A 27,942-nucleotide genomic window follows, 5' to 3' on the forward strand; every position below is an offset into this window, starting at 1 on the left:
AAAAAGAAATAATTGTTTGACAATTTTTTGTTACAAAACATTCTAACAGAATTATAAATATAAACCCATTTTTTTATATTTAGAAACGTATCAATCAAGAAAGCTGAAAGCAATTGTTATAACGATTTATTTAATTTTAGTATACTAAAATTTCATACAACTCTATGGTTCAGTTTATTTTCCGCAATTTTTTTCTACTGCAATAATCAGACCGAATTTCTTGAAATCGAAGGCAATAAAAAATTTGTTAATCGTTTATAATTCATAAAAGTATGAATTCAAATTCGGAATATTACCGTCATTCGAATAGAATCAAATTCGCATACAAGTGTAATGTTTATTTGTGCAATAATATTTTGCATACTTTCCCCTCGTGTGTCTCAACGAGACACATGTAAATTTTATGCTAAAACGCGGCTGCTGTGCAAATATTTACTCCCTTCAGAAATTAGATCGGTTACGAAGTTTCACTTTGTGGTAGCCCATCGCCGATGCACGTTAGTAGTTCAGTAGTTTAGCGTAAGTGCAAATGCTATACGAACGTAAAAGGCCAAGTAATCAAATAGTCATGACGTAAGAATATTAGATATAGAGTACAACGATTTCTACCTTGCTCTCCTTATTTCTACCTTACAAGGTAACAAAACACATAGTTTTATTTATTCAATAAACTGGTACTATAACTTGCGCGAGTCTGTGTAGAAGAATTTTTATTCATTTTTACTTAATTTTAATTTTATATTGACTGCTTTATTAATTTTTATATATTACAGCTTCTGTGTTAGAAAAACTTTTTTTTTTTACTAAATAAAGAACATTATAGCATTATTATTTAAAACAGAAAACTAAACTTTAAAAATTTTAGATAACGAAGAATTGAAAATAATGTAGCAATATTTTTTTAACAAACTTAGGTTTGTATAAAATTGATATTTGAAAAAATTAAAAATGTTGCTTGTCATTTTCCGAGATAAAATAGCGTTGAATTTACTGTACACCTTTCTCCATTGCTATTTTAGCTTACAATTTTCTTTTTATTCTTCCCGAATGATTTACCCTTGGTTGAGAATATTAACAAAGTTTGAGATGTCACTTTGTTTAAAAAAACCAAGTTTCTCTAATCAATTATGTTCTCTTTTAGTTTTTGCGTCGTAGCGAGGTAGAACTGCATTATATTATCGCATAGCGTTTAACTCTCCGGGAGATGATTCACGCTATTATAACAGCCACTAGATATTGAAAGAAATCCAGAAAATAAGAAGGCAGCAGAGAGAAAAAAATGTTTGACATTATTCAATTTAATTTGTTCTGTTTGGTGCATTTAAACTTGCTCGATAAATTATTATTACGAGAGTAAAGTAATTCGAGTAAGTTATTCGAGGGATTGCCGCGTAATATGATCGTAGTAATAAATATTACATTTATATCATTCTGATGATATCTTTGATTTTATGCATATCACATATGTTTTAAAAGAAAGAAGTTTGGGAAACAATTTTGTTATAATTTACACATAATTTATTGTTCGCAGATGCATAAGGCACTACTGAATTATCGAAAATTAATTCATTGAACATTGGATAGATTACTTTTTTTTAGATACTTTTTCTCGAAAAGTCGATTTGTTACGAAAAAGTTATTTATTTGTCATAAGTTTGAACATGTTACGCGAGTCACCAATGTTCTTATTAAGACGCTGAGGTAGTTTCATTGAGCCCGTGGGATATGAATGTTCTAACGAGCTTATTAAATTTACAGTCCAACGAAGGCGATAGTTAACTTGAAAGCTGGGAGTGGTACTACTATATATATCTCTCTGATAATTAATAAATGAGACCGTATAGCGGAGCCAAAAATATATCCATCTTATTAGACTTGTTCAAATTTAATTAATTAAAATTTGTAAACACATTTACAAATTAATGTTGCAATTTGGCGCGAAAGATTCGGACTAAAATGATATAGGTTCACAAGTTTTATGAGAATTTGAAAAAAAAAAAACAAGATGAAGAAGAATGCAAAAAAAATTAAGCAGGTAGAAGTTTGTAAAAATGACTGAATATTTTATTATGGTTCCTTTTCTTCAAGAGATTTTTATAGAAACTCGCGGCAGAACGTTCCACATGCATAAAGCAATTAAAAAATCTTCATTTTAAGATGTCTCTCGGTGAACTAATCTCGACTTTCTCCGGAACTTGACTTGTTGTAGTGTAGAATAAATTTTGGATTAAATAGGGAGAAAATAACTTCAGGACAATTTTTTATAATATCCTTCCTGTTTAAAGTTTCCGTCACGGTTCATCGCCGAGCGTAATGGAAACGCCACCGATTGATCCCTTTACGGGCGGTTAAGCCTATTTTCCTTCAGTTCCGTAACGCAGGAGATCGCGATCTATTTTTTTGCGAGCCGCTTATACTTTTGCATCCCGGCATCAGACGGTTGCGTGCACGGAAAGTCGCGGCAAGAAAAAAAGAACAAACGGAAAGAATAAATGGATGGGAAACACGTGTGTCTGATAGGAAGAGAGACCGATAGACGCTCCAGGTCATGAATACCCAAGTATGTGTATTTGGATCCCTAAGGAGCATTGGAAAAGGAATAATAATTGGTGGGATTCACGATCCGGTGCTCTTTGAAATGTCGATTGCTATATGTCGAATCACGAGTGGGAATTCGTTAACAACGGAAGTAGAGAGTACAATTTTCCATCTAATTCACGATCGCGTAGGTTGTTATAGACTATTGGTGGTCACGATCGCGTAGGTCGTTATAGACTATTGGTGGTCACATTATAGAGAGGCAAACGCTTTTCAGTTAAATCCTGACTGATTTAATTAAGAGTCAAGGATTGACTCACAGGATATTAATCCTTGATTATTTGCAAATAATTGAGTTTTTTTTAGTGAAAAATTTCGTGAACCAATTCTTCATGTGACGAATAATTCTTTTTTTTTTTTTCATATAGCTCAATATTGTTTCAATTGAAAAGGATTGTTTTTTTAAATATTTTTGTAGCTAAACAATTAAAGTTGTAAAGCGAAAAATAGTGCACGATTTTGAAAGTAGTGACAGAAAAATTCATTCTCTGATTTTTCTTTCAGTGTTACGCTTCTACATGCGTGTAATACCAAATTTTATCCTGAATTTTATCTCGAATCTAATCCGATTTGTACATGATATACATTTATCAAAAAATTATTTCTGTAGCGGTAATCTCTGTAGCGGTGAAATAGCTATAATATGAATTATTTTGCAATGAAAAGCAAACGGTAATGGAGACCCTCTTTATTAAAGTTGATAAAAAAACTCTCATTTTTATCGTTTCATATACCGCGATTAAATGAACGTTTTATAATTGCAGTATATTAAATCAATAAGATAGAAGTTTTTTTTTCATGTGCTCATATTTAATCGATTAAAAAATATTGAAATATAGAATATATTTTTTCTGTGTCACACTGCATTTAATTCCTTATTTAGAATAGCAGTTTTGATTAAATTCCCGTGAATTCCTAAAGCGTATAATATTGAAAATGAATATGACTGTGTATGTAGTAACAAGTATCGATTATATCCTTAATAGCATACATATACTATATATATAAGTTATACCTTTATTCTCCTTACTGATTTGTTGCTATTGTTGCTAACATTGACATGGACATTGATCGAGTCTCCATGTTCGTAGATCGCATGGTCTAATCTTGCTTCCAATCTGACGCGACCGTCACTTAATAAAAACGGCTTTTCTACTGCCGCATGTGGTCCCACGTTTTCTGCGAAAATAAGAGCGAAATCCTATATGTCATGTGTTCTGATTTGGGCTTCGTGACGAGATCCATTTACTGACTGACAGAATAAGATACTATCTTAGTAGCTCCTCATCAAACTCGAGATATGTGCTAATTCAAAAATTTCTGAAGTTAAACTCTATCTCATCTCGACGATTTCAATTTCGGATTACTGTGACATACAGTGTTGTAATGTCGCATTGAAAATCAGAGATTTACAGCACATTAAAGCACATTGAGAAACTTAGAAAATAACACAGCATATGTAGGTACAGATAGCAATAACTGTAGCTTAAAGCTTAATGACAAGTAAACTACGTTATTGTAACGCGTCGTAACGTGTTACGCTAATCGCGACCAACCATCATCCTCGATGATCTCATTTTCCGCTAACGCCACTCTTGCGTTGGATCCTTGAATTCTCGAGTCAGTCGATGGCTCTTGAGAGGGAGGCACACTGTACATAGTCGTCGAGGGTAAGGGCGGCTTCGTGGCTCGCTGGATCACTCGAATGCCCATCCTGACGGTGGTTTTACGGTGCAATCGTTCGTCCGCCCGTTCCGCTAAAATCCGCCGCACAAAATGTTAACGATGCATATAACGATGGCACATAAAGGTGAAAGCTAACGATGCTAAACACGAGTCGACTTATGAATTCATCGTTGCAAATAATCGAGTAAATCTTTCGGGAAAAAGATCTTGCTCTGTTGAATCTGATGCTTATACAAATTATCAAATTTTCATTTGTAAGAATATTTTTTTTTTTTTTTTTTAGATTCAAGAGCTATTTTCTTTCTCAGAATTATGCGATTGGCTTAAATTCCGACATTAATAAAGATTACTTTTTATTTTTGGACAGAAATTGCACGTAAATATGACGAACTTTAAAAATCTAATAACAAAATAAGAACTGTTTGAGCTGGCTTTATATAATGCTTGGAACAGAAATAGATTTTAAAATCTCTTATGGGGAATTTAAGTAAATATATGCTTATTTTTTCCATGCTTCAAATCTTACAATTGTAAGCAGAAAATATACATGTTATTCAATAGAGATCCTTTGAATTCTTATTCTTGCTTAAGCATATGTTTGAGAAATGAGAAAATACATTCATTCTTCTTTCGTAAATACATTCATTCTTACTTCGTTCACGAACGTTCGTAATTACATTTCGAGTTGCGGTGCACCATTGTCTTTCAAAGTGCATACACGTTGTCGGAACCGAGAAAATAAAGCCCAAGAAAATCGGCAAGCTTTTTCCACTCACCAACGTAAACTCTGACGTCGTAGCTGTTACCTATAGGCGGGCCATTGTATTCCTTAGCTGGTACCAGTTGCACGGATGGCGGGGCGATCGAGGGAATTTCTATAGTGAATGCGTGTGCGTTGGATCCTAGTCTTTTGATTAGTGCTTCCTGTAAAAAAAAAAAAAAAGATCTCGGCTTAATATATTTTAGTTTCTTTTGCTCCTTCCATTTTCTTCTTGCTTCTTCCAATATAGTCCATGGATAGTCGCTAGAAAAATTGAGTGGTGCTCCTTGACATGATAATTTTTATGGAGATTTTTCGTCGAGATAGAATCGATGGTAAGAAAATATTTTTACTCAATTTTACAGACATGAACAACCACCAACTGCTTAGAGAAATATTTTGATTACGCGTATCTGTTACGTTAAATGCACATAGGAAGAAAATTGTAGCAGAGAACTGTATGTATCCGTACTGTTATTGAAAAGAATTTTTATTTAAGTTACCAACGATTTTTTTTGGGAATGATTTTGACATACTTTATTTTAATAATCTTTTAATAAAGATAGGACTATTTCTCAAATCTTTGTTCGTGTATGTATTTATATTAAACATAGTTGTGGAGATTTATCGATAATCAGGAATTTTGAGACTTTGTGCGGAATATAGATTACATAATATATTGCATGTTCCATAATGTATGTTATATGAAAAGTTGAGCGAGAGGCGTATGCTACACATACATATATATAGCCAGTTTTCATTAAAAAAATTTTTAGTGAGAGTAAAAAGATATAAAAATAAAGCACCAAAAAAACTTTCAGCAAAGTATATATTTGAAGTAACACGCATGTGAGAAAATAAATATTGATATTTTTTTCTACATTGATATATATATATATATATATATATATATATATTCAATATAAATTTTATTAAATTTATACGAAATATCATGTACGCGATTTTCACGATGCGACGTACTGTCGCTTTCATTATTTTTTAATGAATGGAAAACTGAGTTTACATCGGAAATGTATACACAAACGTCGATTTAGTCTGCGGAATTATTATGAAAACTAAACATTATTGATTAGACATTTACGGAATATTTAATAAAAATGAATAATAATGCTGTCGGAAGCTTTTGCGGGTTTGTAAATGTGAACACTGTGGAATACTGTTTATACTTTAATATTTACTGAATTATAAAATGAGAAAAATCTGGAAATTGACAAGTCTTCAGCCATATAAAATTTTTGTTCATATTTTGAATAATATTTTTGCGAATCAGTTTCGGATAATAAAAAGTAAAACAACACTTTAAAAGTTTTGTATTTTTTGTATATGTTTATATAATATTTTAAATATACATTTTATTTTAAATTATATAATTAATTTTTACATAGAAGATGTATATATATGTACAAGATGAGCCAAAGAAACGGGAAAATTTTGAAGAGAAATAAAAACTTATAAATTTTATTTAATTAATTTTAATTATTTATTATTAAATATAGAACATAATATACCATTTACAAATTATACCAATACATTTTAGAAATGACATCCTTTAAATGACCGTTTCTTGAGTGCGTGACTTCCACAATCTCTCTCTGAAATTTCTCATGATTTTTTATAACTTCGAAATATTGATAAATTTAAAACAAATATTTTTAAAGAAATTGCGAACATTACAGTTAGAATGTTACAAGAAATGATGAGAGACTTCAGAGAGAGATTGTGAAAGTGCATGCACTCAAGAAGTTGTTATTTGAAGGATGTCATTTTCAAGATGTAATGATCATCAAGCGACGCGACAGTGTTGCAACACCAAGTCTATATAGTAAGTCTATATAATTTATAAATGGTATATTATATTCTATGTTTTAATATAATTAAAATTAATTGAATGAAGTTTCTCTTTTTTATTTTACTTCTTTAAATTTTCCCATTAAAAAAGGTTGAGATAATCAGTAATACTAAATATTTTTAGTTACAATTTACACATTTGAGCCTGAAAATTTCATTAATAAAATTTCAGATTTTGAATAATCTAAATGTTTTACAAACTAAATGTACATAACAATAAATTCTGTGTAGAAATCGAATGTACTGGTAAATTGGACACGACATAAATCCATAAATATATTGTTGCTGTTATAATGTTTGTTTCATATGGGATGATTAATTGAACATATCTAAGAGCGTAATCTGCTCGCTATAACATTACCATATTTTACTCTGGCAATTTTGATTTTATTAAATTGACACGAGGGACCTATAAATTTTATGAAGAACATGTTTTCTGGGATTTAATTGACGTAGAAGTAATCACTTTCAAGTGCCACGCGATAACAATTTCTTCTTTTTGTCGCTTCGATCGAGGAGTCTTACGTTTGTTCTTTCAATCCCTAAGGGATATCCATTAGCGCGAGTAATTACATAGTGCAAATTCCCAAGCGTAGCAATTACCAATATAATTAGTCTTTTTTTTTTTTGGAAAAGCGATAGGTATTTTGTAACTTTATCGTATGCTCATGGTAATTAAGAAATTTAAAGAGAAGATGTTCTATCGCATTCTTAAATTGCGTGTAACAGCAACGTATACTTAGAAGTTTGAAGTTGACTTTTTCTTAACAGAAATATTGAGGAGCACCAGTATTGAGTTTAAATAAATGTACGGAACGAATAAGAAAATAAACGTTTTCCAGGAATTACAAATAACCAATAAGACTTTAATCATTATTTTACCTGAAATAATTTCTACTTCAATAAACTCAGCTGTACTGAATACAGTTGTCAACACAGTAAAACTATTTAATGTTGACAATTGGCTATCTCTGATTTTTCCCGACCGTTTTGAGGAAACATCCGCTTTAAATTCGTCGTAGACTACTCCATTAACACGGTAACTATGAGCTATTGTACTGTCTCGCCTTCATATTCCTCGAATTACACGACTTGCGAAAATATATGTCGCGCACAGCATGTACATTTGTTTTCGCTTTAAATCCTTGGTTCAGTCTCTGTGTCCTTCGGTACACTGTGTGTTGTGGAGCATCTCAGGAGCACCTGTGCGCGCAAGGCTAATACCGAGCTGTCGGAATAGGAGGCGACCCCCACGGTACTTTCCTGTCCCATCGGCTCAAGGATTCACGGCGGTGAATCGGCGCTGTGTATGCGCACAGGCGCGTGAAAATAAAACGGGGGATACTGTTCTCCGCAAGGAGAGATGCGGGTCAGGGTCAATTCCCGTCGAGTTCCCTCATTTCGCCTGATTTTGCATTTGATAGAATTTAGGACCTTCTCGCCCCTCCTCATAATACTCTCATTTCGAGTTGAAACGCGAGACTGTGCTATTGTGAAGAAAACTCGATGTAAAAGTACGCGTATATACATATCAGGATCCTCAGAATACCAAAGGAAATATGAGCCATGAGATTTAGATTCGAGATTTCGAGAATCTGACTTTCTTCGGAAGAATGTAGGAATTCGGAATATTTGTCTTTATATTATTGGAGCAGAAATCTTTTTTATTGATTGTATTATTTTTGGAGAATTTTATGCGGGAAGGGAAGAAATATATGGATATAAATAATTTATATCGTCAATTATTTGAAAAGTCATTTCATAAGATTTTGCTACTGAATAAAATTCTTCTAGAAACATTTTAAGAATTATATTATCACTTGTAGTGGTGTAGAAAGTTGTGCGTTTGCTTTTTATGCCGACGATCCGGGTTTAAATCCGGATTTAATCCGACTGAGAACATCAGATTTTTATTCAATCGCTATACCTCTCGGAAGGCAATAGCAAACACAGCGTGTGTACCTTTGCTAATCATCATGGAGCATGCGTGAGCATGCATCAAATGGAAACCGCGATCTTCACTCTCGAAGGACTGACTAGAGAGAGAGAGAGAGAGAAAGAGAGAGAGAATTGTTATGAAAAGCGTTTTCAATTCCGGTTTACCATTTTCAAAATGTAAGAATATGCAATTTTTCTGCACATTGCAACAGATAATATGACTTCAAAAAAATGTCTAGATAAATAATAAATACAAGCAATAATACATATAAAAATATTTAGAGTTAATATATGATTAAATGCATGTTATAACTTTAGGAGGCGATTCTTTTGATCATTTGAAAGTCTAAAAGTCTTAATAAATAAAGATCCTAAAATTACTAGTTTCCAAGATGCAGGATATTGAAATTTATAAAAAAATCATATTTTCTATTTAAAAATATCTCAGGCATATTTGATTTAAAACCATAAAACTTGAATAAACGATTTATCTAGTGGATACATATTAGATATTATTAGATTTATCTAATGGATACTTATTATTCTGAGATTAAGAAAATGTGATTTATTTTTAAAAACTTCAACATTATGCATCTTGAAAACGAATGGTTTTAGAGAATCTATGTTTATTAAGATCTAGTTTATTATTTTTGAGTCTTAATGTAACTAAATCACCTCTTAAAATTATAAAACTTAAAATACATCCTATATCGCTATTACTCCAAATTGTTTACTGAAATAATATATTGTGAAGCATTTGTGAATGTTAATGTCGATATGTCCTGATGAATATTATACACTATATTAGCATAGGTAATTATATCGGGTTTGAATAGATTATGTCGTAGAATGATGTGTCGTTATGCGTAATTATACGTTACGGTGTACCGCGATACACGTGTTAATGCTTCCAGTAAATGCTGCTATTGAAATATTCGAGTCACGTACATTAATGAACATTGTACTTGGTCATGCGTTTTCCCTGATAGTCGAAATTCGAGCGATCCTCTTATATCATGACCTATTTCAACAGGAATTCCTCTCGCAGCATATGCATACAAGTCCACAATGCATATTGATTCGACGTATCTTTCCTCGTCGAGGAGTTTCGATTTTGTACCGTATAGAGATAGCCTCGCACAAGTTCTTTTCCGAAAGATCACGACCATTGTGTCAAAAGTCATGCACGCTTTATTAGAATGCGGAGTTAAAAATATCAGTAATTATTGATAATTTTGTGCGGCGTAACGTCTTTGTTATTTCATCATAATTATGAGAGCTCGAAACTCTTTTATGAAAGTAACGTAGAAATGAACGAAAGTAAGTGCTTGAAACACATAAACGTTTTACGAAATAGAATATTAATTATATTTTGTCTCACCGCTCTGAAAAATTGTTATTATTTCTCGCCGCGGCCGGTTATTGCGAAAATGTATTTGTCATTATATTTATATTTATTATTGCGATATTAATTTGTATTTTTTTCCTGTTGTATCTCGTTGGGATTCAGCCAGAGAACAGCATTCGATGATAAAAACGGGGAAAAAAATAGACGTTGACACGTACCGTATTTTTCACGAATATTTTTTTCTGTCGCAGAATGCGGCTAACTGCAATTTATTCCTTTGGCCTGCCGTCTGTCGTGCAGAGGGAAAAACGGTGATGTACACGTGAAACTCGTGGCACTTTGACGTTCAGCGTAACCCGAAAAGTTTTTTTCTCTCTTTTCTTAATTGAAATTCTATAAAACGCGCAACATTTGCACGCATCAGCACAATTTTATGCACAGCTTTCGAGTGCACTGACACGAGATATGTATGTATATAGCTTTCGTTCTCGATAAGCCTAACGCGATCAGTCCTTAAAACTCCATCTCGTTGATTGCCTCAGTGTAACGTGCGTGACAGCGTTTTCCATCAAGTGGCTGGAACACACTCGTGCGTATTTTCCGATATTTCGTGCACTTTTATTCCCGATGCATTTCTCGAGGCGGCAAGGCAATTTCCATGCACGTCGCGTTTATCTTCAAATCGATCCCGGAATTGAGATCGCGCTTATTGTCGAATGCTCACGTAGAAAGAGATGAGGGCGCGATAAATAATTTTCACATGACAGCCTGTGAAACCTCCTGTCGTTAGGTCAAGGCCGCGAGAATGATTTGTAGGTGTATTCGAGGAGCTTCGAGGAGGATTTCAGATTTTCCACGGCGAAACGCGTTTTCCACTCTCCTTCGAGAGCTCTTTAACGAAAATTCAATCGTAGCATTCTTTTGACATTATCGATCGACCCCTGATAATATGCAATTTTGTCACGGATTGCTTTTGTCCGTGAATAACCGTAAACCTTTTTAAAGAGTATATTGCGGAATATATTATGCTATATTTAGAGATTTTCGATTTTCCCTTGATGAGAAAATATCGAGGAAGATTGTCGACATCAGCATTTATTGCAGCTTTCCAATTTTTGACATCGTGTATTTTTGCAACCCCACGTCACTAATTCAGTTTCTTACTAATTAAAATATAAATTTTACTTTTATTGGAAGAACAATAGTTATCTATAAAAATATAACATAGTATTAAAAATAGCAGTGTTATATCGTATTTATATACGCATTGAAAATTGTATTATGGAAATTAGATATATGTATAGCTTTCGATTTGATCATTACCGAAATTTTGAAACTTTAACCGAGAACAAAAACAAAACGTCGATTTTATAGGTGCGATAAATATTACGTAAGATAAGAAATATATACGACACTAACAAGAAAATTACATATTTATGTGTATCTTATTTGTCAAAGTATTTCTCTTTACAATGTATTGCGTGGCCGATATTGTGAAGATAACTGTGATGATATCGTACTTTTTCTAAATATAACTTGAAATTTTCTCATGTTTTTGCCTATGGAAATACTGAGAAAAAATATATTTTTCAATATCTTGCGTTGCGTGACAGTTCACACGATTGCATACATCTCGTTTTACCAAAGCTTTTTATACCGTGTGTTTCTTTGTTTTTTGTTAATCGGATAATAATTTTAAACCAATTTATTCTGCGCGCATTTGTATCTGCACTTCAAACGATTTTCTCGTGTAAATGTGGAATATTATGAACATCGAATGATTAACGTGATCCGTCGAGGCGAACTTTTATTAAATTATTTTCACGGTGCATCGAAAATTAATTTGAAAATTATATAGAAAAAAAAATGAAAAAGAAATATATATTTATACGTGTGACGATTTTAATTTTTACAGTTGCGAGATTTTCTGACAGCATATTTGCGAATTTGTCTCTTATTGAATATCTGAATCATATTTTTACGAAGAGTACGAATATTTTTAGCTTGTTAATTACGCATTGTAACGGAGCGTATTAGAGGCGTAATTATTTTAATATGAAATAAGATTAGCTTAGATCTTTTAAAGAGGTACTTTAATTACGTCGTGTGATATTAATACATTTATAATGAAATATCTTTTTATATCTATTAAATTTATAGTTACCGGATTTTATTTTAGCATTGACGTTGTTTGCATATTTGCAGCAGTTACATAAGATTATTAAAATTTGATATTTATATCAAATATTAATTTTTCGATGATCATATTGCCGTTTGGCCTGAAATATAGAATTATTCAGTCAAATCTGATAGAAATCTGACTTTCTCTAATTTGACAAGAGAAATGTGTTACGTTTTTTAACGCCTTGATAAAAATCTGGAAAGAGATTTTCGCCGGTTGATCTTTTTTGGTTTCGCTCGTGAAAAGAATTTTTCACATGGCTCTGACATTGATTGCGTTATGGGTCTTTCAGTTTCACAAAGAATTTTTGGTCTCCTTCAACATCCTACCCTCGTCAAGATCCCCAGAAAGTATCTATGGAGTCGATACAAACGTGACACGTTTGCGATAGGTTCTTATTGATAAAGAGCAATCAAAGAACCTATTTTGTCGCACCGTATTACTTTGATATACCTATCGCTGTTGAGAGATGAAATGAAAGCCTTATCTCCTCTCTGTCCCTTTCATGCCGTATTAATATTAATTACTGCAAGACAATGAGACGCTTAAAGTTTGAATAGGGTTGCTTAATTGGGATAGTTTTCGTTTGAAAATGTAATTTAGATACAGATCAGAAATTCTACAATCACGTTTCTCGCTCCTTCTTCTTTATCATCGTCGAAATTTTTTGAAGGAGTTAAGAATTAATAAATTTTCAAAGATTAATTATGAGGATATTGTTAAAATCTCACTTGCGATTTGCTATATCAATATCACGTATTTTATCGACCCTACGATATATAAATCATTTAATACGATAATAATTTAATACGATGTTATTTATTAACCAGCGTTCAATAAATAATAAGTTTCGATTGTTTTAATATGTACTGAGTTTAGTTGTTAATTGTCTACCAGAAGAATTATGAAAATTAAATAGAGTTTTATTTCTATTTTTTTGCGCTTTAGAAATATTTGTTAAGAATCAATCAATGTGATTTCAAAAGGAATCTATTTGTTTTGACAACAAATAGATTGATGTTTGTGTCCTTTATTTTTCGTTTTGTCACTTTGTGCATTTTTTTTCAATCGAATTCTGCAACGATTGCTTGTTCAGACGTGTGCCGCGCTGTCGTAAGGTTAGTTTAAAAGCATAAAATTATTTTTGTTTCCCCGTGCGTTAAATCAGAATACATTGTAGAATAACATGGTGCAATCAGCGATGCCTTTGTATCCGTATCCAAAGTTTTATAATCGCGTAGCATTGATTCTCGCTCACTGGCCGGGGCTGGTGACGCGTACGATTTGTGTGCCTATAAAAATCAGACGCGGCGAGGAAATAAGTGACATAGCTTTTGAAGTTGGCAAGATTTAATAGACGGTTCGCAAAAATAGTTTTCCGTGCCCGATGCAGAGACGTGATTTACGCGGCTAAACATTCTGAATATATGTACATATATACTGTGACATATTCGATATTGTGTGTTTTAATTCGTTTGTAGTATTTACTGACATTTTTTCAGATACATAGTCAATTATTTATATATAATTTAGGTGTAATTTTTGATATAATTTGATAATAGGTTTTTTATTAAGTGTAATTTTGACGAATTAAATTTTTCATGATCTGCACAATAGATAGTACATTTACGTCTGTTATTTGCTGCCACGAATAGAAATATAAGAGTCTTTTTGCCATTTCAAGCTCCGAATATGTCAAAATCAAATCAATCAGATTTAATTTAGAACGCACGAAGGTAATTATTAGAGAGTTTTCATTTGCATGATGAAGTATGATGAAGATATAATGGGATTTGCATGGTCGGAAATTCATTTATCATTTCACCGTCTTCATCCTTCTTGCGAGGTGCTTAGAGAGATTATCAATATCTACTAATACCAAGACATCGCCTGATTGCGTCCAATGTCCTGCTCGAAATGCACCGCTTCGAGATTGCGGCGCGGCGCGTCGCAAAATGCAGGGTACTTGAAATTCTCGTGTAGCGAGTCGCGTGTTCGTGCATATTTCTTCATTGAGCGTACAGTCGACGTACAGTGTCGTTATATCGATATCGTAATTATTATATCGTTGGACGACCTAAACTAATTATAGAGTTCCACCAATCACAGTTTCTATACACGCGATAGGATACAGTTTAATCAAGAGAAGCATAAATTCCACTATAACCTAAATCCTTGAAGCATATTGGGTTATATTTCATGTCGTGCAGTTAAGACACGCTATGAATACATCTGTGCTCGTAACGATGATGCGAGAGTTTCAACACGTGTGTACGAATAGCGGACACTAAAATCGCACGAGAATTGTCGCAACTCACGTCGAGCTGGTATTGAAATTATTTTCTTTTTAATTATTGCCTCGCATTGACTAGCTCGCATCTTTAGGTGCGAGATCTTTCAAAATGATATATTGCGAAGTAAATGAAAAATGACGAATTTAAAAAAAAAGATTATTTTTGATATAATAAATATTTAACGAGAACGAGAGCGTAATTTTTTTAGAGTAATCTAGAGTATTTGTGGATATCATAATTTTATGATATCATAATCTATTTTATTATATCCGTTTATATTCATTTTATTATTTTGTACCAACCTGCAGTGGGCTTTTGCTCTCCAGATGATGAGCTCCCACGTAGGATGGATATAGCTGGGCCAGACACATCATCGCCTCGTTACAAAATTTTAGGCCCATTACTTCCTCATCTTCTCTTCCATAACGGAAAGTCAACGTCACCTGACCGAATACCTGTAAAAATAACAATTTAGTTTTTAGGATAATATATGTATCTTATACATTCTGATGGATTTACAATCTTGGTAATAACTTAAATGATTTTATTCTGGAAAAACTTTTACTTTACGTTCTGATTCAGACATTTTAATTGTTACATTAATGTTAAAACGTCATTGTGTATATAAAATAGATTTGAATGTATCGGGAATATTTAGAGATATATTGTCTCGTCAAAAAAGAGTAAGTGAGCTTGCCAAGATTTCGATAATAAATATAGTTTAGCTCGTAATTCCACTTTTTTCTTTTGACTGATTCCGAGAATTGGAATTGTATTCGTACTCCAGCTTTAATTTCCCATCGAACGATACGTCATTGAGAAACTTTCCAGTAGATTTAACACTATAAGCAAGGATTCTCTATGAGTTCAAAGATCTTATTTCGGTCACTGAACTTGATATTTCAAAAAATTCGATAGTCTTAGTTCGAGCAATTTCTTTCATAAATATGTATTGACGTTGTAAACGTTATACAGTTTTGAAAACAGTTTGTACAAAGTACACCAAATTTACAAATTCTGTAGGTGACTGTGTCTTTTCTTCAAAATAAAATGACATTTCTTAAGAATAAATATTTTATTATTATATTTTTAAGAATAAATTTTATATAATTTGTCTTGTTTCATCTTACCTTCTTATCGCGCACATAGTCGGGATCAACCAAAAGGACACCTAGAAGTTTGTTGTCGTTTTTGGCTTCACTGACGATAATATCTCTGCTGGCTAGATAAAGTGTCAACTTATTATTCGGCGAGGATTTCTTGTACACCCTGCAAGTCACAAAATATTCTATATTCTGTCAGAAAAAGATAAATTTGAAGGATAGAATATTAAAATTTATATAATTCTTTTATTTAATAAAAAAATCAGAAAGGGCTCAATGCTGCGATGGAGTATAAAACTTATTGTAAATGCAAATTTACTTATCGAATTCGTAGTTTGCACATTCAAAAACAAAAAAACATCTATATTTTCTTTTCTATCTAAACAATGTTTGATGACAGTTAATCCTTTCGCTATTGTGCTGATTGTGAGTGAACTGAATGTGAAGCTATATCGCTGTACGCACAGTTACGGCCACGACTAAAATGTACGAACGTTTTTTCGATGAAACAAATGCAAAATAATTGAGGACATTCCTGATAACGACAAAATATCGAGACACCGATTATATTTTCTATAAGAGCACAAAAAAAGAACTATTGAAATGACGTTTCGTCTTAAAGTATCATTTAGAGGAAAGCCATTATAGCAGCATGTATTGCCAGATGCCAGAGGATTACAAATTTATTTACGCTATGCAGTTTTTGTAAAATACAACGATCTAAAGTATAGATATAGCATTAGGAATGCAGAAAGGCTAACGCGATATTTTTGAGATAGACATTGTGATCCCTTAATCTACCGAAGCTTTCGGCAGAGAGATTCATCATACCCTAGTCTGTTGTCTCAGCATTGGAGTCTTTGCACCTGTCCGAGACAATTTATCAGTTAATTCATCTCTCGAAGTTGCTTCTGGCTCGGAGCAGTTACTAGCGATTACAATACGGATTGGTGTAGGTCCGATCCGCTTTATTCCATTTATCATTTATCAAGCGAGCTATCAATTCACCGGGATTTCGCTTGCCCTGCCTGCCTGCGTGTCGCTTGATATCAACTGCATTCATTTGTTACAATGGCACATCATCAAATGCGCGCTATGCGTTCGTGTAAGTTGAGTAAATATGCTTATTTAAATGCGATCGACTGTAATACTACATCAAGATACGTTTGTGTTTGATCCCGGCAACTTTTTCACGGAGATAATGTGACAAAGCGAACACACACGCACGCGTTATTGTCCTCTCATTATTTAATACGCGACGGCAATTAACAATGGCTCTACTGATCATCGGCCATTTATCCGCGAACAATCGTTCAAACGCAACAAGTAATTAAAATAAATGATCCGTACTCGTGGGAATTGTGCATCTGCATTTGTTTCGCATAATCAGAGTCGACTATTACGATATTCAACGACTTTTGTGCTGATTAGCAACATCGAATTGAATAACGATCATTGGCATTATGGCATTTCGGCCGGTTGATAATAGTTAGCTAAAACTCTTATCTCAAAGACCCTGACGACCTCGCGTTTGTGTCAATATGCATTCGAGAATGGCAACTAAAACCACAATCTCTCACGAGGCTTAATGAAATTTCTGCCATAATGCCGCGTGTGTATGCGTATATGTTTGATATTGGTAAAATTTATAGTGGTCCTTAGTTACTGATTAGATTGCGCAAAATCTTTAGCTTTTACCAATTTATTGTCAATCTTTCTTGATACACACAAAATAGAAAATGTTGAAAAAAAAATGAATTGGTAGAATTTAGCTTTAATTCTAAATTACAATTTGTGCTTAAAGTTCATATAATTGTTTAAACAGGGATTGACAGAAACGGGACGATTAACCATCAGCGATCGATACTCTACGATTGCATATGCGATCATTATCTTATGGTGCACGTATCATCAAGCGCCTCTGACTCTTTCTAACGAAGTGAGATGTTAATTATTGCAAATGTTCTTTAGAATGCGTCTTATGGTATCGGCAACGCTTTTTAATTAAACTTGACAACAGAATTCACTGCACTATGGTTGATCCCGTTGTTTCCGCGGAAACCTTGTTTTTAAATTAAACGCGAGGTCTGAAACCACCGCGTGCGTATTAATCAAACTCACGTTGCGATTATACGTATACTTATCGTAGAAGTGTTTGAAAGATGCTGTTACAGCGCATTAAAGCAGGATTTACGATGACCTAACTGTGTATCACGGAGATTCTGTTAGATGTTTTTTTTTTTTCAGTCAGAATTCTTTTTTATGCTTTTTTCTTGCATAAGCGTGGAATTGCTTTCCGCTAATATTATTTAATAAATAATGTTAAGCGACAGCAGAATTTACTATATTTCTAAAAGAAGATCGTAAATCATCTTTTAAATTTTTTAATTTAAAAAATATGTTCAATATTAAAATTAAAGTTTATATTAAATTTTAATAAAAATTTCTTTTAAAGTATTTTGTTACATTATTTTTTTATATCGGTATATTTAAGATTTTAAAATGAGAAATTTTTTTAAAATTAATATTAAATTCACAAAGTTTAGTTAAACATATTTTTAAATTAAAAAGACATACATAGGATTTAGCTCTGTGTCATCATTATATTGTCGATAACACTGAACGTACATAGAGAACAACGAAAAGGAAGATTTTTATTTCGTCTGTTTTAGATTGCTTTTTCACATGTGTTTCAATAGCACAATGACACGCAGTTGAAAAATAAAAACACGCTAAAAGCAAAATAAAATATGAACGAACAAGTTGTACGATTAAACAGTTAAATAATAAAAGCGTTTGAAAAGTATGATAAAATACAACTTCAAAATAATGTATATAATAAAGAAACAGCATAAAGATGAAATATATGAATATATGAAATAAAGAATCGAAAGTTTGCCTTGGATTCTCAGCTAAATATCTTTTTCTATTTTATTTAAAACAAAAGCCTATTTGCTTTGTATCGTTTACTTTCTGTACTATCAGTGTTTGTTTCGTCTGAAATGATAGTTCAATCTGAAAGATTTTAAAAGACAAAACTAAAGATTCAATATACAATGTATATTATACATATATTGTTACTGTCTTAGAAATGTAATATATTTAATAAATATAATAAGGTATTTTAATAAATATGAGGCAATTTGTTTCTAATACTTATTTATGTTTGATATGTGAGTGAAATATTATAACTTAATGATATGTCATATGTATAACATATGACATAAATATTTTTATCTATTTCTATTGGCGAGAATTATTTCAAGAAAATTCCCCTTTTCGTTACTGTGTAAATTTGAGGTATCATCCCTCTAGACTTTCTTAAGCGAATTATCCCGACCCTGAAGATCCAATAATACTTTTCCTTTTCCCACCGAGCAGACTACAAATACGTCCGGAATAATCGGATCAAGGATTTCTCACGACTTTAATTATTCAATTTTCCCGGTTCTAGTCATGTCGTATTACGCGATACATAAAGCGTGTTTTGACTTGCATTAAATTTATGTTAGAGTTATATTAATAATATTAAAACTAAATTATTAACTATCAAGTATTAACTATCAAGTATTATATTATCACAATGAATTTTTTAGGCACGATGTGAACTTGTTAAATAGCTTGCGCGTTATTTACTTCGTTATTTATAATAATTATATTTGAGAAATTTTCGTCACAATTTCGTCACTAAATTAAAATCTTAAACACTAATGTAAACGTCAGTTAAAGATGAGGTATTTTTTTTATTATATTTATAAATAAAGAAAAATTATATGAAGAATGTGTGTAAAACATATGATACAACAAATAATAGTATTTTTTTAATACTTTATATATATTTTGTTAGAAGCACAAAAATGAGACATAACATAAAAAAATTACGATACATATTTTGATAATTACGTTTGTATGACATTCTAATAACATATTACCTTTGGCTGCTGATTGCGGCATCCGATATGTGGTCCGGACTCGTATCGATTTTTCTGAAACACACACGAAACGAGTGGTGCTACTTATCGGAAGACTGCATTTATTTTTAGCACGGGCAAATGATACATATATGAGAGCTACGTAAAGTTGCGAAATATTTCTTGACAGAAAAGACATAAATTTAGTATCTAGACGCAATATGATTTATTTACCGTTCCAAATCACTGGCATTTACATCGGGGATTATGGGAAAGTAATCTCATTTGTTGACATTTCACTTGCCAACAATAGTATCGTGCCGGCTTGTTTATTCCTCCCACGTTTCTCGGTTGTTGGGAACTGGGAAAGTGCGGCACGTGCCATAGCGATCTACCACTACGTCACGTTTTTTTACAAGGGTATATTTATATTTGTGTTTGGATTTGTATTGCTGTTGGCGCAGACAGAAAGCAATTTATTTTAAATACTTTAAATTCAGTACGAAGAAATAATTTATGTAACATCTCGATTCACGTGGGAAAGAAACGTTTTCTTCTGGATCGGAAAGAATATTTTTCCAGTTTTTTTTTTGGTTGAGACTTTAACACTTATATAATTTCCTATGCGCTTTTTACTTCTGCAAAAGTTACAACTCCTTATATTGCTTCGAAAAGATCTAAACTAGTTTTATGTAGTTCAATCAAGCAGCTGACTTCTTAATTTTATATTTTTCGCAAAAACAGTTTCACGTGTGAAAATCGTTGAAAATCGTTGCGAAATTGTTTTAACGAGACAACGCATGCGTAATTTTAATTAATAAGTTAAAACGTGCGGTTACACCGTAAGCGAGTTATGCGGGTTTGTAATTTGTCGCCGTTTTAATTGTAGGTTGCCATGACAGTTTTGCGTCGTGCAAGATAGCTTCCCGGTTTTGTGCCGCTTTGCATGAAAACGAAATAAACATGCGCGGGTTTGTGCGTCGGGCGTGGAGGATTTGTTCTCAACAAAATTTTTATATTTATAGCTTAATCTCTTGGTTACACCGGTGAAAAATATAATCCAAGCGTAGTAGAAAAATTCGGTCAGTCAAATGTTATTGGAAATTATTTCAATAAATTTCTTATCAAACCCACAATTTTATTTGGTTAATTAAAATTTAAAAATATCTAATATATAATGAAAATATTCTTGGCATTTGGGAAATCAAATAAATTTAATATTTATAAAATTTTATTATAAAATATTTATTTAAAATTAATTAAATTTCACATTAATATTAATTTTTAAAGTTTAATCGTTGAGATCAACTCAAATAAAAAATTAGATGCCATGCGAGAAAAGAAATTTGCAATGGATTAACACGCTTCACTAAAAATATTCGGTCGTTAATGGTAGAGCTTCTTCTTTTCGCCAAAATGCTGCAATGTAAGCAATTTGTGAAGGATATACCTAAGTACCATCTGTTGATAGCTTTAGACGTTCTTAGATAACTTCGATCGCGTCGCAATTAAGTAGATCGCGGGGCGTGACGCTGATACTTCTACGTGATTGTAATTTATCGCAGCGGTAATTGCATTACAGGGAATTGTACACGATGTACTATACACATTATCCGACCTTGAGAATGATAGATTGCCTGTCAGCTGTAACATTCTTCGTTGCATCACTGTACTGATTTGCGCGACGCCGCTATCTTTTGCTGTTTAATAGGCATGTGCTAAAATTGATTTGCCATAAGATGTTATAAGAATCTAATTTTTTTAACAAAATCAAACTACATGTTTTTTACATTTCACCAACGAATACTTGTACACAGTAAAAAATATTTTAAAAAAATATATGTATATTTATGTTCAAAGGCAGTCCTGTTAAAATTTGTGTTGAATTTTTAATATACCCACGTACATGATCATTTGACATAATGTAATTGAGTTATTTGAACATTTCGTATTAAGTTGATGTTTTTTTATAATGCATTCTACGCGGGACAGACAAAGAGAATGCTTAAAAGGAGACTAAAAGAGCATTACGTTAGCAACATTAAACTGAATTTGTCCAGGCATACTGTTATTTCTCAACATATTTTAGGTCTCAATCATATTAGGTTTCGTTTGATTGGGGCAATGTTAGAGTTCTGGATTTCAAATCCAATTACCCTAAAAGATTAATTTCTGAAATGATACATATAAAAGAACAATCGAATGGATCTAACAAGGATACGGAACTGCTCGACGAATTGATATTTTGATATACTTGACAAATACAATACTTACTTAAGGGAAAGTTCTTTTTAGAGAAAGTTAAAATATTTTGTTTATCTCACATAACGATAGTTTATGAATATTTACCACCCACGCTATTATTCGGTTTTTGGACCGCTCACTTATGTTCGAAAAATCATACGAGAAGGAATATCGCGTATTGTTTCAGCGAGTTTGCTCTTCTTTATATCTGCAGTTCACAGCAAGTGTACATTTTTGGGAATTATTAATTTAAAAAGAACGCACAACCAATTTATTTTTCCGAGAATTTTTTTAGATAAACGAATTAGATTTTAACGGGATATATTTTGGTGAATAAAAATGGACCTGTACTTTTGAGTACATTTTATGTTAAATTAATACAAAATGAATTTTTGAATGGACTATTTAGGACACGTAAAATGTGTTCAATTTAATATAAATTTTTCAACTGTGTGCATTCGAATTATGAAGATTAATTAATCGCAGCAATTATCTATGTAATTATTTTGCAATATTGTTTTTTTATTGAAGCTAATTGGAACGTTGTACATAATTGATTGCACTTTGACAAAGAATAGCTGAGAGAAATTAAAATTGCAGAAATTACTTTTATAACATCTTTTTATTTAATAAATTTAACTGCGCGTGCAAGCCATATATGTGTGTGTGTGTGAGTATATATATATATATATGTATATGTATCTTTCCAATATGCTAAAGAATAAATATTCTATTCTATATGAGCAAGCCATATGTGTGTGTGTGTGTGTGTGTGTGAGTATATATATATATATATATGTATATGTATCTTTCCATTAACCCAATTAAAAATTTTATCTACATTTAGAAAAAATTTTTTACGTCCGATAAAATGTGAGACTCTTACAGTAATGTTGCTAAGCACATTACTATTAGCACATTAAATAATTCTCTCAGTAATCTCTCGCGCTTCAAAATATCGAAGCTGGAGCGCTTCGCAAAATCGTAACTGATTTTAACATATCCCATCTTGCATTCCTGTTATGTAAATGTTCGATTGGCCCCGAATAGCACAACAGCGCATAAAACAGCAGTGTGCAATGGAAAACACCGATTGAAATGCGCATATCGCGAACAATAAACAGAAAAAGCCGTAACCTGGCGTTAAGATCGCATAAATCGCCAGCATATAAACATTTAAAATGGCATACGTTGCAATCCGGCCCGGAAATGCATTTTCAATTCTGTTTTACGATGGATGTGCTACGAGTTAATTACGCAAAATTCAAACGCCGAGCTTCCCTTTCACGTAAAATGATAAACGCAGAGATTTTGATGGATGTTTGGTTTTAAACGAAACTAACGCGGATCTTAACAAACTGTTTTCGCTATCAAATACTTAATAAAATGTTGTTTGAAATACATCTGTTTAAAGTATATCACTGTTTTGTCAGATTCATAAGATCTATTATTATGGAATAAAGAAACGATTCCTCAACGTCAGTTCTTTTGTGCATTCCGAATTTTACGTAAACGCATCTTATTATCCATTTGTATTAATTATTATAATAATAATATAAATATAATGAGATTATAATGACAGTATTATAATAATAAAATTCGTTCTCTCGAATTCTTTTGGCTATGAAAGGAGATATTTTGATGATCATATCATATTATATTATATATTACAAGTACTATAATAAATATTCATAAATAATGCCTTTGCGAGCCGACGCGAGCCTCAATTTCTTTAAATTTATAATAAATGTGTTTCATAGTAATAATTAATAAATAAATATCTTTAAGTAATAAGTATTACTATATTATAATAAATATATAAAATATACATGTTATTATAATAAATTTTTTATCATTGATTAATATATTGCTTCGCGCGTTTAGCAAAAATGCATAGCAAGTAAGTACTTAGTACACCGTATTCGGTATGCGTATGTGCATACTCAAATTACCACAAGTTTCAACCTTATCAATCGTGGTGTTCGAATTGAATGCGAACCGCGTCAATCGCGGGGCACGATTGCACCGCACGTTCGAATTTCAGGATGCATCGAGACGTTAACGTTGGTCGTTTCGCACCGCGGTGCCCATTATTGAGCGTCGTTTTACGAGAACTGCGTGGCTTGACGTGCGTTGCAGTTCTCGCGGTCCAGGTGCTAGGCAAACGGAAACGAACGCCTCGTCGTATGCTATTGTGAGGGCTTGAAATCTAAAGCGGAGCGGACGGAATAAAATTTTTTCGTCGTCGTTGAAAGCGTGGCTTTGATGTCGCGGAGCCAGCGCGGGGTATGCACCAAATACTTATATGAATGACGCATCGATGAAGAAACACGGCTTTATATGCGCATGTCGAGTAAAATAAAATATGGATTTCAGTTGACTTACTTTTTATAATAATTAAATAAATTATTGACAATTTGTCAACAAATTTTTATGAAGTAATGACAAAAATTTGAAGAGATCTCTTGTGTCTCTATTCTTTTTGACACGTTACACAGAATGCATATTGCACGCGTTCAGCATGACAGACCGTTTAAAAACCACATCAATGCAGTTATACGTGGCAATGTCAATGTTACTTTTGCGCCTTGTCAAAAATAAATCTCATTGTTCTTCATCGTTGTACGTACATATATGTGCAAACGTGGAATGAATAGAAATTTCAAGAGGTCAAGGTTCAATTTTCGCGATGATGATACGATCTGAATCACGGTTGGCATGCCGGAAATGGGAAATAAATCCCATGAGCTGAAAGCTGCCCACGTCTCCCTGCGGGCCTGATCAAATGGCCGATATTCTTATCGCGTCCACGTGATATTTTGTTGATGCTCCGTTGGCCTCCGTGGATTACAGTTTATTTAAGCGCCGGCATGTAACGCGATGAGACCCAGCTAAGCTACCATCGCGTGGCACGGATAAGGTTCTCGGTTAAAGTGTTGGTTGCGATCTAGCGAGGCTGTTGCGAATGCGAGGCCCCAGACAGTCATCTATTTTGTTATTATAATGAAACGGTCTCTGGTTATCGCAGCGAGAAAATAATTTTCTTCAACCGGGAAAATAATTTTCCTCTGTTGCGAGTTTTCATCTCACGGCTCTCTTATTAAACGCACTTTGAAATTTTGTAAATTGCTCGATAAAACGAACAGGAAGGGTCGATGCTAGTAATACTTTTACTAGAATAATTATACTTCCAGAACAATCACCGTTAATATTTATTCATAGAGATTATCTTTTTGAAGAATCTCGATGTAATTAATCTTAGCCTTTCCTTGAAGATTTATAGAATCTTGACAAAAGCTATTAACACAAAATAATGAAAAATGAAAATTAAAAGTTGTAAAAACAATTTTAATTTTAAAATAAAAATTTTCTAACTTTTTTTGTGTATATTAAAATTTTTTTCACAGATCTGATGTTGTTTGATAGCACTTCTAGAGTTCTTCCATTAAGAAAAGTGTCATGATCGATCTTGATTAAAAAATAAAAAAAAAGACAAAGTTACTACCAATTTTCTTATGTGAAAACACAAAGTTTTTATCTTGTTATCAACCCATATCTTCGTCTTTATCTTTTAATTAGCGAAATTCCTTCTGGAACGTATCAGGAATTCTAAAACCCTCTGTGGAAGGAGAATTTTAGCTATTTAGAACTTGGTCGACTGTATCATCAGTATTCTGAAAATTCTGGACTGATAACTTTACAGAGGCAAATGTCCATGCACTGTCACTCGGGATTCATTGTTTCGCGTTCAAATGACGTGCAATCGTAACGCGAATCGATGAACGCATCACATTGAACCGCGGTGCATGGGACAATCTTCCTCGTAAATGGATCGGGCAGCGATGCACGTTACGATTCAACATCATCGAGAGGCTCGTATTGATATCTTGATACGCGTTACATACAAGCTCTATTGTGATATTATTTGCTCGATTAGTACGATCGTTTTGTGCCGTTTGCACTTTATGCGATTACAATTTCATATTGCATTTTTCTCAACGATTTGATTCGATCCTTAGAATAATAAAAAGTACGCATTCTGAAGCGTCTGATTCATCGCTCGATATTCAAACAAGCCATAATAGATAATAGAAATGTAATTGAAAGTATTCGACAAATTCCTTTGTAATGCATATTTTATAACGAATATAACGGATAATAAACGTAATGTATTTCCAAATCAATATATACGAGTACCGTGTCTCTTGATATTATATTATTGCTATATGTTAAAGGACGTTAATAAATTGGTGTAATATATTTATCTAAATACACTAATGGAAAACTATTTAGTATTTGTGACTATAATTACAAAATAAATAATTACAATTATAGTTATAAAATAATTTTAATAGTTAAGAGCTCTATACTTATATTATTAATGGAGAATTATATTATTAATTTAGTTATTAATACTATTAGTAATAATAACATGATATTTATAATTCTACCAATTATAAAAAAATTGTACTCTAAATAAATGATAATTTCAAATATTAATATATAATATACATTAGTAAAATATCAAGGATGATAACTGAGGAATAAATATAGGAAAGGTAAATAAAATAAAGATTAATAGATTTTTTAGATTTTTTCTTAACATTCGCTTAAGTAAAAAATATATAAAAGAAAAAATATAAAGAAACAATTATTTTCACGATATAGTGCATGAATGAATAAACTTGATAGGATTGTGATAATCGTATATGTTGAAGCAGCTATAATTTGCATAGTTAAAATAACTATAACTATACTTATATAGAGCACCGAAAATGACTAAAAATTGTAGTTAAATTATGAATAATAATTGCAATCATTTTTTTCTCTCAGTGTTATCGTAAATTAAAATTTACACAAAAACAGCATATAAATATAAGTTGTGGCTGGCTTAAATTTGAATTTATCGTTTCGCAATACATAAAATTAACGTAGCGCAAAATCACCTTGAACTAATCTTAAAATTAAACTAAATTAATTAAACTTACGGAAACGCGATATAAATGTTTGAGGAATTATGATCATATGCGATTTTGATTGTAAGCCACATTATGTCATTCTCAATCGGATTTAGTCCAAGTTTAAATCTCTTCAATTTTATTAAAGCTTACTCTTCTTAACAGTAAGGTACTCAGTAGAAAAAATTAGAAGGTAGTCCTCAGTTTTTATTCCGTTTGATCCTGTGCAATCATGAAATCCTTTTTATATTACGTTCAAAGCAGCTTTAAAAAAGCTTTCAATGACATAAGAAAATAATATTTAAAAAATTATCCGGTTACAAGATTGATGACGTAACACACTGAATTCACTTGTAAAAATCATTAACATTCCTATTTTATCTCTTTGCAAAAATTTTACAATCAATTTCTTGATGAAATACAAACCGTAATAATAAAAGCGGCAGGCTGTGAACTCTCAAACCTACGATTAGCTTCTTTGGAAGTTGATGAAGTATTGAAATATTGCCAGTAGATGAAAGCAATTTTAATGACTCGTGGAACACCTCAGGATATCACGAATATGCCAATCATCATAGCGCCCTTTCTGTTCTTCAAAAAATACCTCGGCATAACCTCCTATATTATATTATTCAGGTTAATGAAGTAGTAGACTGCTTGAAAATTAATTAGCTTGATAAAAGCTTTCAGCATCGGGAGGGAGTCTCAAGTTTCAATAACTCGTCAGGGTCTTAAATTTTACATTACTTTCTGCATTTCTGAAAAAAAAAAATTTTAAGCACAATATCTACGTGACTTATAAAAAATTTTATAATATTTATAAATTTTTATTGTTAGCTAATGTGACGTAATGCTAATTTCATAGATGTATAAATTTATAAAATTGAAAACAAAATAACCTTTTATTAATGCAAGTAGGATGTACATACGGCGTTTGATGCCGTGCGTACAAAGTTTTGAATAATTGTATAATCACACAAATAAATAATCGTGTTATTTGTTTTTTAATATGATTATTTAAGCGTTAACTTTAGTTGATGTCGAGTGTGCT

At 32.2% G+C, this 27,942-nt stretch overlaps 2 protein-coding genes across 5 annotated transcripts in view; one reads left to right on the plus strand and one right to left on the minus strand.

Annotated features, from left to right (window-relative positions):
• Nucleotides 1-27,942, plus strand: part of LOC105463006 (14 kDa phosphohistidine phosphatase-like) — a 71,357-nt gene that overhangs the window by 6,617 nt on the left and 36,798 nt on the right. The window lies entirely within an intron of this gene.
• Nucleotides 1-27,942, minus strand: part of LOC105463005 (phosrestin-2-like) — a 52,437-nt gene that overhangs the window by 4,974 nt on the left and 19,521 nt on the right. For 2 of the 3 annotated variants that reach the window (XM_011709992.1, XM_011709991.1), the window contains 6 exons: nt 19,711-19,764; nt 15,806-15,944; nt 14,978-15,130; nt 5,061-5,208; nt 4,155-4,355; nt 3,614-3,777 (listed from right to left, as the gene is read on the minus strand). In XM_011709992.1, coding sequence (XP_011708294.1) covers nt 3,614-3,777; nt 4,155-4,355; nt 5,061-5,208; nt 14,978-15,130; nt 15,806-15,944; nt 19,711-19,764 — 859 coding nt within the window. The remainder of the gene's footprint in view (nt 1-3,613; nt 3,778-4,154; nt 4,356-5,060; nt 5,209-14,977; nt 15,131-15,805; nt 15,945-19,710; nt 19,765-27,942) is intronic. The other variant, XM_011709993.1, reaches the window with a different exon arrangement.

This window comes from Wasmannia auropunctata, unplaced genomic scaffold, assembly GCF_000956235.1.
Source record: "Wasmannia auropunctata unplaced genomic scaffold, wasmannia.A_1.0 LD336092.1, whole genome shotgun sequence".
Taxonomy (NCBI): domain Eukaryota; kingdom Metazoa; phylum Arthropoda; class Insecta; order Hymenoptera; family Formicidae; genus Wasmannia; species Wasmannia auropunctata.